Source organism: Xiphophorus couchianus, chromosome 8 (genome assembly GCF_001444195.1).
Source record: "Xiphophorus couchianus chromosome 8, X_couchianus-1.0, whole genome shotgun sequence".
In the NCBI taxonomy this organism is placed as follows: domain Eukaryota; kingdom Metazoa; phylum Chordata; class Actinopteri; order Cyprinodontiformes; family Poeciliidae; genus Xiphophorus; species Xiphophorus couchianus.
In genome coordinates, this window is record NC_040235.1 from 20850185 (window position 1) to 20865490 (window position 15306).

The 15306-nt window shown below is 38.3% G+C and overlaps 1 protein-coding gene across 1 annotated transcript; it reads right to left on the reverse strand.

The window, feature by feature from the left end:
* Positions 1 to 662: 662 nt before the first annotated feature.
* Positions 663 to 14763, reverse strand: ttc33 (tetratricopeptide repeat domain 33). Its single transcript, XM_028024807.1, has 5 exons — positions 14678 to 14763; positions 14122 to 14352; positions 10900 to 10981; positions 5777 to 5908; positions 663 to 2346 (listed from the first exon to the last, which is right to left on the reverse strand). Coding segments are annotated over exons 1-5 (822 nt in total). The 5' UTR covers positions 14680 to 14763; the 3' UTR covers positions 663 to 1971.
* Positions 14764 to 15306: the final 543 nt, after the last annotated feature.

The following is a 15306-nucleotide window of genomic DNA, read 5'->3' on the forward strand; positions in this document are numbered from 1 at the left end:
TTGTTGACCTTTTTTTCTTCCTGAGCCCCAGTTTCTGACATGACCTAAACACAGGCTGTGGAGCAAAACTTTGAAGGTTGTTATTCATCCTTGTTTTGGGGAGGTGTGTTCTGTTTTATTTGTCAAAAAAATATGAACTCGTTTTCCAATCTTAATTTATCATATTTAATTTGGTTTACACATCACTGCATTTTCTTAGCTTGATAAGAGAATGCATTTTCCAAATCCAGATTTGATGAAAGTACTTGGATGTTTTACCTTTTATTGTTTTTGAGAATCAATCAAGACCAACAAAATTTGTTGAAGTTTTTGTTTTTTTTGACAAAAAAAAGTTGTTGCAGAATGCTTTTGGTTGCCTTCTTGCTGGAAAATAAATGCTCTCCAAACACGAAGCTCTCTCGTTGCTCAGTACCCGCCCGACTTACTACTAATAGCACCAAGTGGCTGGGCCTCTGTTGAATTAGGTCATTCACTTTAAAGGCAGTGACTATGTATTCAATCACATATTTATGTTACATATTTGTATCTGTTATGTGGTAGAAATCTGTTTGTTTTTCCCAATTATTATTATGATTGATAGGGGAAAGCAATGAAAGGGTAAATTAAATTTTATAGAAACTGTACAAAACTGTGAAAGAAAAACTACCAAAACTCTCAAGAGGTTAAAATATTAAAGGATTGATTTAATGTTAAAACTAAATTTGTTCACTTTATGACACTTGCAATAGAAAGGAACAGCCTAGCATGTACTCACAATGACAATCATTTCCAGTTTTGAAGTACACATCACAAAGCTGACAATTTCATACAAAAAATGATTCCGGTTTGCATTCATATTAGAAAAAAAAACAACTTTTGCTGTGTGTGAAAATAGATAAAACACGTCTAAGTAACGAAACACACTACAATAATAACCAATTTCAAAATAAAACAAACTGGTTGTCTCTTATTAATACAGTGCCTTGCAAAGGTAATTATACCCACTGAACCTTTACACATTTTGTCACATTAAAACCGGAAACTTCTATATATTTTTCTGGAATTTTATGTGATATGGAAGGAAAACAATACAAGGTTTCAATTAAAAATGTGAACCTCAGTGCAACCACTTGCCTTTAACCCTTCTCTAGTAAATACAGTTTAGCTGTACTAGGAAAAACACTAGTGATCATCACGATGACCAAGGAACATAACAGACTACTATAAGTGAAGTTAGTTTATTAAAAAATATCTCAAGGTTTGAACGTTTTACTGTTTATCTAGCATAATATGGGCTGCCTATATGAATTGACAGGCTGGGGAATTAGAGCTATAATCAGAGAAGCAGGAGAGACCTTTGGTAACTGTGGAGGAGCAGCAGAGATTCACAAGCAAGGTGGGGTAATCTGTCAAAGGAATACCTGCTTCTCTACCAGGGGTCTCCAACCCTGAAAAAAAAAAGAGATAATAAGTTCAAATCTGGTAGACATACAGCCTAAAAGATTGGCACGCAGGTGAGCTGAATGCAAAAGCATGCCACACATTTCACGTTTTTTTATTGTGGAAACGTTGAAAACAAATATAAATTTCCTCCCACTGATGCTTTGTTCTGGTCCGTCACATCAAATACATTAAAAGGTCTGTTGTTGCAATGTGACAAATTGTGAAACACTTTAAAACTTTACCAAGGCACCGTATACTTGAGCATCTGGTTCCATTCTACATAAATGGGAGCAGTGGCCTCTAGCTGAACATTGAACCGACTCTCACTGACTGAAACGTGACTCCCCAGGCTGATCTTTCCACGTTCGTTTCCAGCCCCATGAGTCACAACAGATATAAAAACTTAACGTTCACATTTACCTATAATTGATGGTAAAGAGGTGGGATAGTTAAATACAAAGAGTTGCAACAACTAGGTCTTCTGTGATCTTTGTGTCTAATATTAAGTTTACGCTTTGCACGGGATAATCAGTTCAATGTGAGAGCAGTTCAGAGTCCTCTTGCTTTAACAAACTGCTCGCTTGCTGGCGTGTCCGTATCCTGCGATCCCTCTTCTCCGCTCACTACGTTTCGTACATTCCCCTCAGCGTCTATCACCACTGTGGTCCTCCTCAGCTCCTCGTACTGCGTCTGCCTGTCAGCGACAGCCACACAGGCTGCTAGCACTTCATCGGACTCAAAGTCGTAGTCCTGCTCCAGCTCAGGGGCATTGAGGATCTGCTTTTTGGTCTCCTCCTCCTGTCTGATCTTCTCCTTGGTGGCCAGCTGCTGCTTCTGTAAGGTCCAAGCCCATTTCAGATCCTCCTGCCACAGGCTGCGCTCAGAGGGACACAGGTGGATGGCAATCTGGAAGGACCTCACAGCCTGCAGAGAGAGCGCCAATAGGAAGGAAAGTTTTGAGGAAGCAGTGGAAAATGTGAAGTGCGAGGGGCAATCATTCAGGAAATGAGCTGGAAGTCTTTGAGATGAATGTTCACACAAGAGAAACATGCAGCATATCTGGGGTTATGATCTTAACCTTCTTACCCTTGACAGCTGTAGTTTGTTATGAAGCTAGATCAATATCTCTTTGCTGAGTCATGACTAGACGATTGCGTTGAAACCTGCGGTCCCACTCAACAAAATCGCAAGCGTCTCTAGTCGTTCATGCAACCAGGCGCCTGACTTGACAAATGACCATTTGATCCCCATGAAATGGTGAAATCGATTTCATCCGACACGCCAATAAAGTTGACTGATGATCTTACAAATCAACTCTGACAAATATCAGAGACTTGTCGGGCATCTCCTAAAGCGGTTGGAAAATAAGGTGAAACTCAGCAGAGTTTAGCTCCTTAAATCAGCTGCTGAAGCTCTGACTGAGCTTCGAGAAGCCTGAAGAAAAGTTTTGGGGTACATTTTTGGGCTTAAAATGAAGATTAAAAGAAAAGATATGTTAGCATTTCAATCATTTTACAGAAGACAGATGATGAAAATTAGCCATCTGACATATTTACATGAAACTGTTCATTAATAAGTACAGTATTTTCTTTTCAGATAGGCTTTCCTTTTCTTAAAAGAACAGTAAAGACAATCCATCATTCACATATTAAACTGCCGTTGGCATCAAATGTTACAGATTTTTCAGAAGCCTCTAGGAAAATCTAGGACCTTACATTTCCTCTTTGATTTCTAAAACACTGCCAACATCTTTGAATCCAATTTGTTTCATGACAGTGAGAGGCTAAAGGCTCAAAATAATAAAACACAACAGCTCTGTTGTACTCTACTAAGGTTTCCTCCTATCTTCCAAAAGTCTTGCTCTTTCTCTCTCTTTCACAGACAACATGCACAGCATTCATGTCTGGATAAAGCAAATACAGTTGTCTTTTAAATACTTTCTTACATGTGTTTAATTTTTAAATATCTCATTATGATTGAAAACATTTGAGCTTGAGTCTTCTTAAGCGATTAGATATTATGCTTTCAATGGCTGGCTATACATTGGATTTTTTAGGTACCGTATGTCACCTCAGGATGTTATTTAGCAAATTATCCTGAGATGAAACACTAAATATATGCAAGATGACATCGGGGCTGCTAATCATCTTATTAGAGATCCCTATTTAAAACACAAAGCTTTAATTAAATAAGTTAGCTGTGGTCAAGTAGAAGCGGCTCCTCACAGTCACTCCCGCCCTCCACAAAGCATCGTCAAAGCAAAGGTCCGAATCAAGTCCAATATCGGGGAACGCACCGATTTACTCGGCTTCACAGCTTTTTATTTTACCAACGTAAAACTCCTGAGCACGGTTAAAAGAAACTCAAATAGATGTAACTGGACCTGACATGAACAAAGAAATAAAAGCTGCAGTATTTGCAGGAGTAAATTCTTCAGGTGTATCAACTTGGATGTTATAACTCACACTGATGTGCAAAAATGATTTTTCTCACTGCCATACCAACTGTTGTTGTTAGGGAGGAACGTTTCTAGCAGGTTAACACATCGAGGAGTACCACAGAGGAAAGGATTAGATTGTTTTATTTTTTACAAGCAATAATAGGCTTGAGTTGCAATTAAAAAAACTTTTGAAAAAAAAAACAGAACAAAAAAACAGGTCATTTAATCCTCAATGCCCATCCAAAGGAAAATCCAGAGAAGATAAATGTATTTGTAACAGAGACCATAAACGCCAGCATATTGTTGACATGTTTTATTTTTTGCATAGTCTCTTTACCCTGAATTGAGTTTACTGGAAATTTAAAAAAAAAAAAAAGCAAGAACAGAACAGTCAATTAAAGTAAAAGAAAAACAAAAGATTGTCTGAATTGCCAAACAGGCACAGCCTGAACATGTTGGTACACCCAATGTTCTAAAACACGACAGAACAAGTTGTACTAAAAATAGATATTTGTTCTGTCATACCAAAAGGGCTTCATTTTGTGAGGAGGTGTGTCTATATTTAGTTTTGTTTGAGCTTAAGTAACTTTTGACACTTCCCTTTGTTGTTTTCGGGGCTGTCGGACAGGTCTCCCGCTCTAAGGCATGCATGAGCGAAAATAACCTGAAGGGGTTTTTTTGTCTTAAACCAAGGCTGCTGGGAAGGCGGCAATAAAGTCACTGTGATCCACAGGTTTCACAAATACAAGTCCCGGCATGTTCCGAGGCAATTTAGTCAATCGTCTCGGCCGCAGGCACCTGGGTGCGCTTCATATGAAGAGCATCAGATAAGAGGATGGAAGCGTACAAAAAAATAAACAAACGGGGAAACAGAGTTATTTTTATTTATTTTTTTCCATTTTTTTTCTTCCGAAGAGTTTTTGCGGCGCTAGTGGCTCGTATTTTTTCTACAGTAGGCAGACAGGAAGGAGGGTGAGGAGAGGGGGGAAGACATGCGGCAAAGGTCGTCGGGACCGGGAGTCGAACCTGCGACGTCCGAGTCGAGGACCAAGGCCTCCAAACGTGGGGCGTGCTAACCCCCTGCGCCACCACAGCACACCCCGAAACAGAATTATTTAATGTGTTACAGCGTACCTTCCAACACCGTTTTTGATCTCAAAGTTCCATTTTCTTTTTCCAATATAAGCACATGTTTCATATATTGGCAAAACATTCACAAATATGGAGTCAGCAAATATTGAGATGGATGGTTTAATGGATAGATGGACAAAATAATGGACGGATACCGCCGGGAGTAAAGTCTTGAAATGCATATTTTCCTTCTTCATGCTTTGTGAAACCTGGGAAATAAATTCCAGACTTTTCCGAAGTGCTTCAAACCATAGAGGAAACCTGTAGCTTTTCAGAAACCCGACATTGATGAGTTCAAGATAACAAAATAAAAGGTTAATTGCGGACCAAATGAACATTTCAACCCAGATCATGAACTGGTTGGGTATAATTCAGATCCATACTGGTATGTTACAACAGGGAAAAAGCCTAAAGCTATGAAATGTAAATGCTATTGTTTACTGCGGCAAAGAAATGTTCCCCAAGGCTGTGACTTATAAAACAACTTGAATGCCTGAATGAAGTCGTATTCCTTTAAAATTTCCAAGATCCTTATCACAAAACATTATTTCTCGGAAGCCAGGAAGCTAGTTAATAAAAAACTAGATCAAGTTTGAACAAATAAAAGTTTGTTAACTAATCTTTCTCAATTTAAAACACAGCTACTACTGTAAATCTTTTTTTTACAGCATTTCTAGATATTCACTTGGAAGAAGCGATTAAAAAAGGTGCTTAATTTAACTGATCAGTTGTTATTATCTTAAACCAAACCTTTCACCCTCTAAAGAAACCATCATTACTCACCAGGTCCACCTCTCCCAGGTTGAGCTGTGCCCGGCCCAGAGTCTGCCAGCCCTCCCACCACAGCGGCCTGAACTTCACGGCCATCTCTGCTGCCTTCACAGCAGGAAACACTTCATGCAGGATGGTCAGCACCTGCAGAGGAAACACACATGGAAAAAAAAGAAGAAAAGACTGCATCTATATTTCTGCATATGTAACGTCATCGAGAAAATACCGATCCACACATTTGACAAGACACCAAAACCAAGCAAGGAACAGATAGGTACCCAATTCACTGATGAATAGGAAATATAACAGTAGATCAATAATATTAATTTTCTTCTGAAGTGGACTTTTTTTTGGGATAATTAAATTAATTACTAAACTATTCACACACAAAAACAGAGATTAAATAGCAAACGTGAACTCTGATGGCGTCTGGTTGCAGGAAATTTTACTTACAGGTGTCAATTAAATACTGAAACATTTTTACGTCTTTACCTCTGAAAGGATCATTAATTGTTTATATTGCAAATAGGGTGATAATCACAAGACAAGCAAAAATGATTAGGCATGAGATGGCATTTGAAATTGTTTTTCAGATCTTATTTTAGCATGGCAAGCTTTTACTAAGGCTGGTGGTGAGGTTTTCCACAGGCTGCCAATATTTCCAAATCTAGCATGTTTTATTACAGCCAGAAGTTGAAAGCTCTAATGGAGAAAACAAAGTAACTCTTTAGTAAAAGAAAAGTAATAAAAATCAGCCTCTTTGCTGAGAAGTACTGCTTTCCCACGCTCTCACAGCCTGAGATGCGCAGAGATGTCTGTCGTAGAAAATTGTTTTCTTTTCACTGTGCTCTTCCTCTGAGGGAAATCTGAACGCTTAACTGATACTGAAAATAGCTGACTCAGCAACATCATCTACACAAAAGACTGTTGTTGTAAGCTTGACTTAGTGGCTTTAAGTCTAGACTGCAGAGATTTACAATCAGTTGACCAGAAAACATTAAAGCATCATATGCATCCCTTCAACTGCTACGTTTGATAAAGTCAAACAGTACGTTTCTGGGAATGTTCGATGTCAATCAATCAATCAATCAATCAAGTTTATTTGTATAGCACATTTCAGCATGATGGCAATTCAAAGTGCTTTACATCATAAAGACATAAAAATCAACAATCGAAACATTACATTTTTCCGAGAGCCGTCATTACACATCAAAATGTTGGTTACCGCGGTCCAAAAGCAAATCTGAACACATGGGTTTTTAGTATTGATTTAAAGGCACTAAGTGCTTCAGCTGTTTTGTAGATTTCTGGAAGTTTGTTCCAGATTTGTGGTGCATAGAAGCTGAAAGCTGCTTCTCCTTGTTTCGTTCTGGTTCTGGGGATGCAGAGCAGAACCAGAACCAGAAGACCTGAGGGGTCTGGAAGGTTGATACAACCTTAGTGTGTTGTGGTGCTAAGCCGTTCAGTGATTTATAAACTAGAAACAGTATTGTAAAGTTTATTCTCTGAGCTTCAGGGAGCCAGTGTAGAGACTTTAGTACTGGTGTGATGTGCTCTAACTTTCTGGTTTTAGTCAGAACGACAGCAGCAGCATTCTGGATCAGCTGCAGCTGTCTGATTGATTTTTAGGCAGACCTCTGAAGACACTGTTGCAGTAATCAATGCGACATTAGTCCTCTAATCCTGAAAATGTTCTTCAGGTGATAGAAGGCCAACTTTGTGACTGTCTTTATGTGGCTCTGAAGGTTCAGGTCAGTGTTCATCACTACACTCAGATTTCGGGCCTGATCGCTGATTTCCAGCTGTAATAACAGAAGCATTGACTCAAGATCGTTCCTCTCTAGGTCCGAAGATAATAACTTCAATTTTGCTTCTGTTTAGCTGGACAAAGTTATGGCACGTCCACACATTTATCTATTCTATGCATCTGTTTAGAGCTTGGATGTTAACATCTAATAAAATAATTTCTGTTTTTTTTTTCTTTCCTGAGAAGTTTATTCATAAGTATTTTAAACGCATGCTCCATTTTACAAATCTGCGATAAAATATAACATGAATCAATACGTGATTGAAAATTTTAGGTTTCACAGTCAGGTGAATTTTCTCCGCCTGCCAGAATAGGAAGGGATATAATCAGTCTCATTATAAAGTTTCAATAAAAGGTAAAACATTTGCAAAATTTCTTTGCAAAAATGTGTTGTCATTTTAATATAAAGCAATTGACTCCATTACTAGAGCCTATAAGGTTTACAATTAACCACATGAACATAAGGAGCAGTGTGCAAAGCAGCAGCACCGTCATGGGCTTTAAATTTCTTCATGGAATTTCTCCCCTGACCCGAGCTCACACGCATCATTGTTGAAGTGAACTCGTACCACTCCTCAATCTCTTAAACGCTACTCTGGTGTGAGCTTACCAGCTAGATTTCTGTCTGTGATATATTAACCATACAGTTCTTGATTGAGGGGGGGAGCACCCGCTTTCATACCAGAGGTTTTACATATCCTGACAGCACTGATCCATCTGATACTTCGTAGGTTCTGAAGCAATTCACTCTTGAGTGTACAGGGCCATGACACGGATTTTACACAGCTGTTATTTATGAGACAACGATGAAACCAAACTGCAAAAGTTGTTTGAAAAACTAACTGCAACCTATAATTTAGCAGCTTGTAAAATAAACTTTAGCAGCAATGAGCTGAAATTTTGTGAGGACTTATCGGTATCTATCACCCCGGAGGGTTTGCGTCCCCCCGCTTCTTTGCAACACCACCTCAGTTCACCGAGTTCATGCAGACATCTTAACATCCCACTACAGCATCTCAATCATACTTGACAGGGCCACTGCACCACTAGAACGTTTTCTTTAAAAGGAGGAAGCTAGCTCAACCAAGAAGTCAACTCAGTGACTACAAGCTGCCCTACAAACGAGGCCGGTTACATTTCACCAAAACTATATCATCTCCAATGCCAAATTACTTCATGCTACTAAGTAGCAGCGGGTTCCACTGTATGATGGAAACACATAAGACGAGGAGGTGAAAGCTGTACAGATGATGCCAGCTTTAGACGTGCAGGAAGCCGGATGTGTTGGGCACAATAATGATTGAATTAAACGGACACAAAGCATTGAAAGGAAGAAGAAGAGGGTCAGCATCATCGAACACGTCATCTGAGCAACGGTGAGGATCTGAGGTATGTCGGCTTATTGTCGTTTTATGGATGTAGAAGCATTAAGTAGAATAACTAACCGGCGCTGCTCACAACACACGCAGAAGCGCTGAAACAGTCAAGGCAACCTGAGGTCAGTGTGTGTGTAAACTCGTCATGGCTTGAGAAGAAAAGAAAAAAAAACAACAACACAAAAACTGGGTAGAGTTTTTCCAGGCCTGGTCCACTAATGATTTCCTTCTCAAATTTCCTGTAATGGATAATATTATATTAGGCATGGAATACTCAACGTGATGAGAATGACTACAGTTACAAGGAGAAGGTTTATTGTGTTAGCCTGTATTGTATTAGTTATAGTAAATGGATAAATAACGGGAAGAGGTCCATTTTGCCCAACTGCATCCTCCAACTTCAAGACTGTTCGGCTGAGTTCAGAAATGATTTTCTTTTTTTCCTGAGGATGAACAAGAGATTAAAACCAGACATAAATCATAGACGCTAAAGTACAAACACAAACAGACAGAAAACAGATGGAGTAGAAGAAGAAGAAGAAGAAGCAAAAACACAGAAACTGAGTTCATTACAGATTCAGTATAGATTAGACTGGGAGAGTGGCATCAGAATCAGGTTCAATCTCCACCTGATGACAAAAAACGGCCAAAAGCGTTTTCACTACTGGCTTGGTGACGATTAAGAGAGATAGTTCACAAATGATGAGAGAAAATGTGACTCTTGCTGGGGCTTGCAAGAATAGTCATACCACTTGACTCTTTACATGTTGAATTATGACGAAAATATTCACCATTTTATCTTTGGATTTTACGTGAAAGACTAACATGTAGTGATAATTGTGAAGTGGAAGAAACTGACCTCTGGCTAAGATGGACGGCCATGCATGGAAGGCAGTTTGTCAGACCGCATTTTATTTCTGGGTATCATATTAAGTTGAATGCCACCGTTTTCAGATCTCTACTTGTAAAATAAAAAAGAGAGATAGCAACCTTTTAGAGCCACAAAAGCAACACTATCCTTCAAAAACAAGGAATAGAAATACCAATTTTAAAATGGTATTTGCTTAAAGGCTAAATAAAAATAATTGTATTTTTATTTCTAGGTTTTAGGAGAAAAAAAAGAAGAATTAACTTATTTCCCTGAATTCCATATTTTCCTGGTAAGTAAGAAAAAACACCACCCAGTTTGTGACCTAATGATAAAATAGAGAGAACAAACCAAAATGTATTCCTGCATTATTATTGTCATTCTGTTGTGGAAATTTTTATGAAGAAACTGCATTGAAAAGTGAATTGCTAACACTGCTTTTCTAAAGACATTTTATATGACAAAATAAAGCAAAAAAACAAAACAAAAAAAAACACCTTGTAATTCTGGTCTACTTTCAAAACACTATTCCACATTCCCATGGCTAAAGATGGTGGTGGCAGCATTATGCTGTGGGGACGCTTTTCCTCGGCAGAAGTAAAGAAGCTGGTCACAGTTAATAAGGAAACAGGTGCAGCTAAAAACATTCTTCCTGGAAGAAAACCGGCTTGAAAGTGCACAAGACTTTACACGGGGTTGACGGTTCTCCTTCCAGCAGGAAGCCCTAAACCTAAACATGCAGCCAGAGATGCAGTGGGATGGCTTAGATTGAAGCATATTCAAGAGTTTGATGTGCAGAGACCTGCAGCTTTAACCACAGATAAAGTTGGTTCAAAGCAGTATTGACTCAGGGCAGCTGGATACAAATGCAAACCACATTTTTTAGGTTTTCAATTGAAAGAAAAAAAGAAAAAATAAATAATAATAATTTTGGTTTCACTTCCCAATTATACTCTTCATTGTCTAGCTCTGACATATACACTAATATAAATACATAAAAGCTTATCAATGGGACGTGACAAAACCCTCATGAATGCAGCAGCAGGGACATCACAGAGAAACCAATAAGTTGGTAAATATATACCTGAGACTTCATTTCGTACAGCGGAGAGTCGTCTGGAGTCAGCTGAATAGCCTCATCCCACTTCTTTATGGCCTCCCAGTGCCTAAAAAAACAACACACACACTCATCTCTATGATTCCTTACAACCATGACTGTCCTACACTAATAAGACGCTTTAAACAGAATCAGCATGGCTTTGTTTTACTGTCTCAGCTCAAAGATTTTATATGCGTTATGTAACTAAAACACAGTTTGCTTTGTGGATATAATGAGAAGATTTGCCCTGATCATTTCTGCACACAGACATTTGTGAAACACATCTGAGTCATGCTTCAGTTTAATTTGATCCTCTCCCCACAGCAAATCTTTTTTTTTTATTTTCTGAGTCCCATTTATGTCTTGGTTTCAGTTAAGTAAGGATTTCCAAGCGCTCATTGCTTAAATGAACCATAAGTAGATTTTGATTTTTATTTTAAAAATGCCAAAAGTTTCCCAGAACAATCTGCGTTGTGCAACACCTGTCCATCGGCCTGGCAGAATGGCAGAGGTATACAAAGGCTGCAAAGGCTTAAACAAACAGGCAGGTTTCTGCAGTTTAAAACAGGCTGCAAATCAGAGTCTGCGAGGTAACAGGGCTGACGGCCGCTTGAGAAAAAACACTAAAACATACACAGGATTGGACATCGACAAGTCCGAGTCCACCACTGGTTTCAGCTGTTTTGCATACATTCGTTTTCACAGCACAGGTTTACTTTTTGACCGCACCGAATCGACATGTTCAATCTGTGAAAAGCGTCACTTCGAGGTCAATATTGACTCGAAACAAGTTTCCCAAAAGGAGGAACAAAGACTGAGGTGGAGTCATTAGTTTGACCTTCTCATTGTCATGTCAGCAGCTTTGACCGCTTAAAGCGAGACGGATGACCCGAGAAATCCGAAAGCAATTAAGACCACACGATGAGGCAATTAACATCGATCAGGTGAAACAATATATTCATAAACCATTCGAGTGGATTTATAGGGAAGAGAGCTAACTGAGGAACTAGAAACTGAGGGAGCGCAGAAACCTTCGCTCAATGAAGGAAAGGAGGAAATTAAGCAATGTAGCACATGAGGCAAGGAACAAAAAAAAACGTCTTTCATAATGAATCTTATATCTTTGTTTATCAGTCAAAAGTAGATTACAGAAAGAAGGTTGCAAAGAAAGCACTAATTCTCATTTCGTTTAAGATGTAAACAAAAGTTTGAAAACAAATTTTTTTTTAAAAAAGTCAAGAGCTTTGAAGCTCATCTAAATACAGAAAACAAATAGGAAGTTGTGACAATTCAACACACAACAATCCAAAAAAAAAAAAGAGAGAAGTGCTCCCCTCACATGATGAGTCGTACAAGGGTTACTAGTGTGAAGGTTTTGGAGGAGTTAAAAAAGTTTCTTTCAAAACCCGAATGTCGCCAAATTTGGCTTTTGTAGAAGCAAAACCAGTCAAACATTTGGACACAACTTCCCCTTGAACTGAATGAGGGAGGCAACATCACGCCTTTTTAGATAAGGCGTTTTTAAACCTGTAATTGGCAAGCTATGAGTTGCCAAGGAGTAAAAAAAGTTTATTAATGAATTAGAATTCATTACATGTTTTTATAGTAATAAATAATTGCTTCAAAATGCATAAAATAGCTGTTACAGACAAGGTGACTGATCCGTATTTGAGTTGCTGTGTAGATTAACCAATCACACCTCACATCTCATCCTTATTTTATAACAATTGTCAAATGTAAAAAATGTTTATTTGACAAACCGTTTTTTAATGAGTGGTGGCCTTCATTGCCCCGGCCAATAACCTTGCTGACAAGCTGCTTTTTGCTAAGTAAAAGCAATGGTGTACAACTTTTTAAAAACATCTTTATAATACTGCGCCACAATGAAAGCATTGTATTTTTTACTGATTATGATGAAGTCAGAAAACAAGTAAACAGAAAGGCACAGAAAACCTGAGGATGATGTCAGAAATACCGAATAAAAATACCACAGGACGATTTTGGCAAACTGTGTAAATCATTTGCGTAATAATATGAGTCTGAGGAAGTCCAATGATGATTAAAAACAAACTGTCGTAAAGCATTAATAGCAGAATATTAGGCTGTAAATATGTTCCTTTTTCACAACAGGGTACAGCAACTGACACTCTGGGTGTAAATTATGGTGCACTCAACAAATAAAGAGTAACGGCCGGAATAAGACGCCCACATCAAATCTAGTTAAATATTAACTATTCACCGGTAGTAAAAGTACATTAAAATATCTACAGGAAGATTCCCAGAGGCTCAGATCAGAAGCAAGGCCCAAGGAGCTCCCTGATTACATCAGAAACAGTCAAACCTCTGTAATAAGAAACTCCCGTCAGAGGTCAATGTTGCTGGAGACGAAAATGCACCGTCACCAACAGGCACAACCTCAAATCTCTAAGCAGCCATTAGGCAGCACCAATGTGGCATCATTTCCAAGCAAAATCCACTTTCTCTGGGCAAACATGATTACAGGCAGCAACTAAAGGCCACAACATCACGTCCTCTAACAGAGTTTGTATAAAGAAACTACTCTTTTGACTGAAAAAGGCCAATGGGTATAATATGATAGAGGCACAATAAAGATCAAGAGGCCTCTGAACTTGGCCCTGCAAAGTAATGCAAAGATACCAAGTGAATAACTATTACCATAAATTAAAAATTAATATTTTGTTTAAATCCCATCAGTTTCCCAAGGAAAGCAAAATAACGGCATTTTCCCACTCCATTATTGTTGCAACACAAATATTATTATGCCATCATGTCATAGAACCAAGTTTCACAGAAAGGTTTTTAAATCTCCCCCAGATTTGATCAGCAGGTTAGCTGCGTACAATACTGCCCTCTCGTGGACAAATGGCAACAGCACACCTTTCTCCTCTAATAAAGGCCGTTCTGCCCAAATTTAGATTTTTATTTAATTGTTTGCCGTTTTAAAATTCAGCAAAAAGTATCCAACTAAAAAAAGGTTTCTTGATTCATTTTACTTTCATAGAGGACTGTTGCGGTTGTATTTTAGGACATCCTCACACAATCAATCAGAAATGTGCATGCATAACCTTTAAAAAAAAACACATTTATAGGATTACAATATTTCACCATCTGATTTGCATCAACAGTCTATCTGTGTGGTGCTTTTAAAGCAGTCAGTAAGGTGCCACAATGACAGGGTGCTCTCACCTGCCCTCCTCAGCCAACAGGGTCCCCTCCTCTGTCAGCCTCTTGCTCTTTGCAGCACAGTCCTCCAGCAGAACCTCCTTCTTCCGCTTGATGGCGTGCAGCCAGTCCACCTCTTCATCCTGACCCGCCTCACCATCACCTTCAGCTCGCTCGTCCTCAATCTCAAACTGCTGGACCACAGACTTTGACACCTTCTCGCCAATCTTCCTCTTCCAGCCAAATGAGGCCATCCTGAAAGACAAGACTTTTATTGTGAAATGCTAGTAAAGAAGCTAATATGTTCATGCTACAATGAACAAAGTGGCTGATATGCACAGCATGTTTCAAGTGGTAAATACTGGTTTATTTAATTACAATGTGAAACATGTCGTGAGGACTAATGTTATCAAAAAGCTGTTAGCTAGCGTTAGCATTGATAGCCTAGCTGATATGTTATAGTTCCGACACAAAGGACATTAGCTTAGCAAAACAACACTTTATTCTGACTGAGCATTAATGAAAGTAGAGCCATTGAGAGTGATGTTCAAACAACTATAGGAGCTATGCACACACATACATTTACAGCTGTCCCGCATATAAAAGCTAATACGCAAAACCCTAACTGTCAGCCATTGTTTTTAACCTTTAATGGTGCGTTCAATGTACATTGAAGAACCAGAATTTAGACATTTCGCTATCATTTTACAAGATCAAAAAACATATAATTATTTCTCATGTTTCTTTTTGCAAATAACTCTTAGAAAATGACTTCCCCTTCTCTATTTTGAGTATAAAAGTACATTAACGTGAAGCAACCTTAAATAGATGCGTCAGAAGCATGAATTCAAAGTGGTATTTCGTTTCCCCCGTAAATGCAGCATCACCCGGAAGATGTTTACAGCTTATTTCAAAATAAAAGCAACCTGTAAATTTAAAGGCAACCATCAGTACTTCTGAAAATGCTTCAAATTTAGATATTTTTACAATATCTTACGAATACATCTTTAATTTACAGTTCATTAATTTAATATATTGTTCCTTTTATATTTTTTAGAGAAACTTTAAACTTTTTCCCACTGTAACATTTCTTAAAGATAATTTTAGAATAATTTATTCATATAAAAGTCTGAATACTACCTATAAAATTTAACGGAAAAGATCAAACCTTCTCTAGTCGCCATTATTTAAAGGATTAGTTCACAAAGA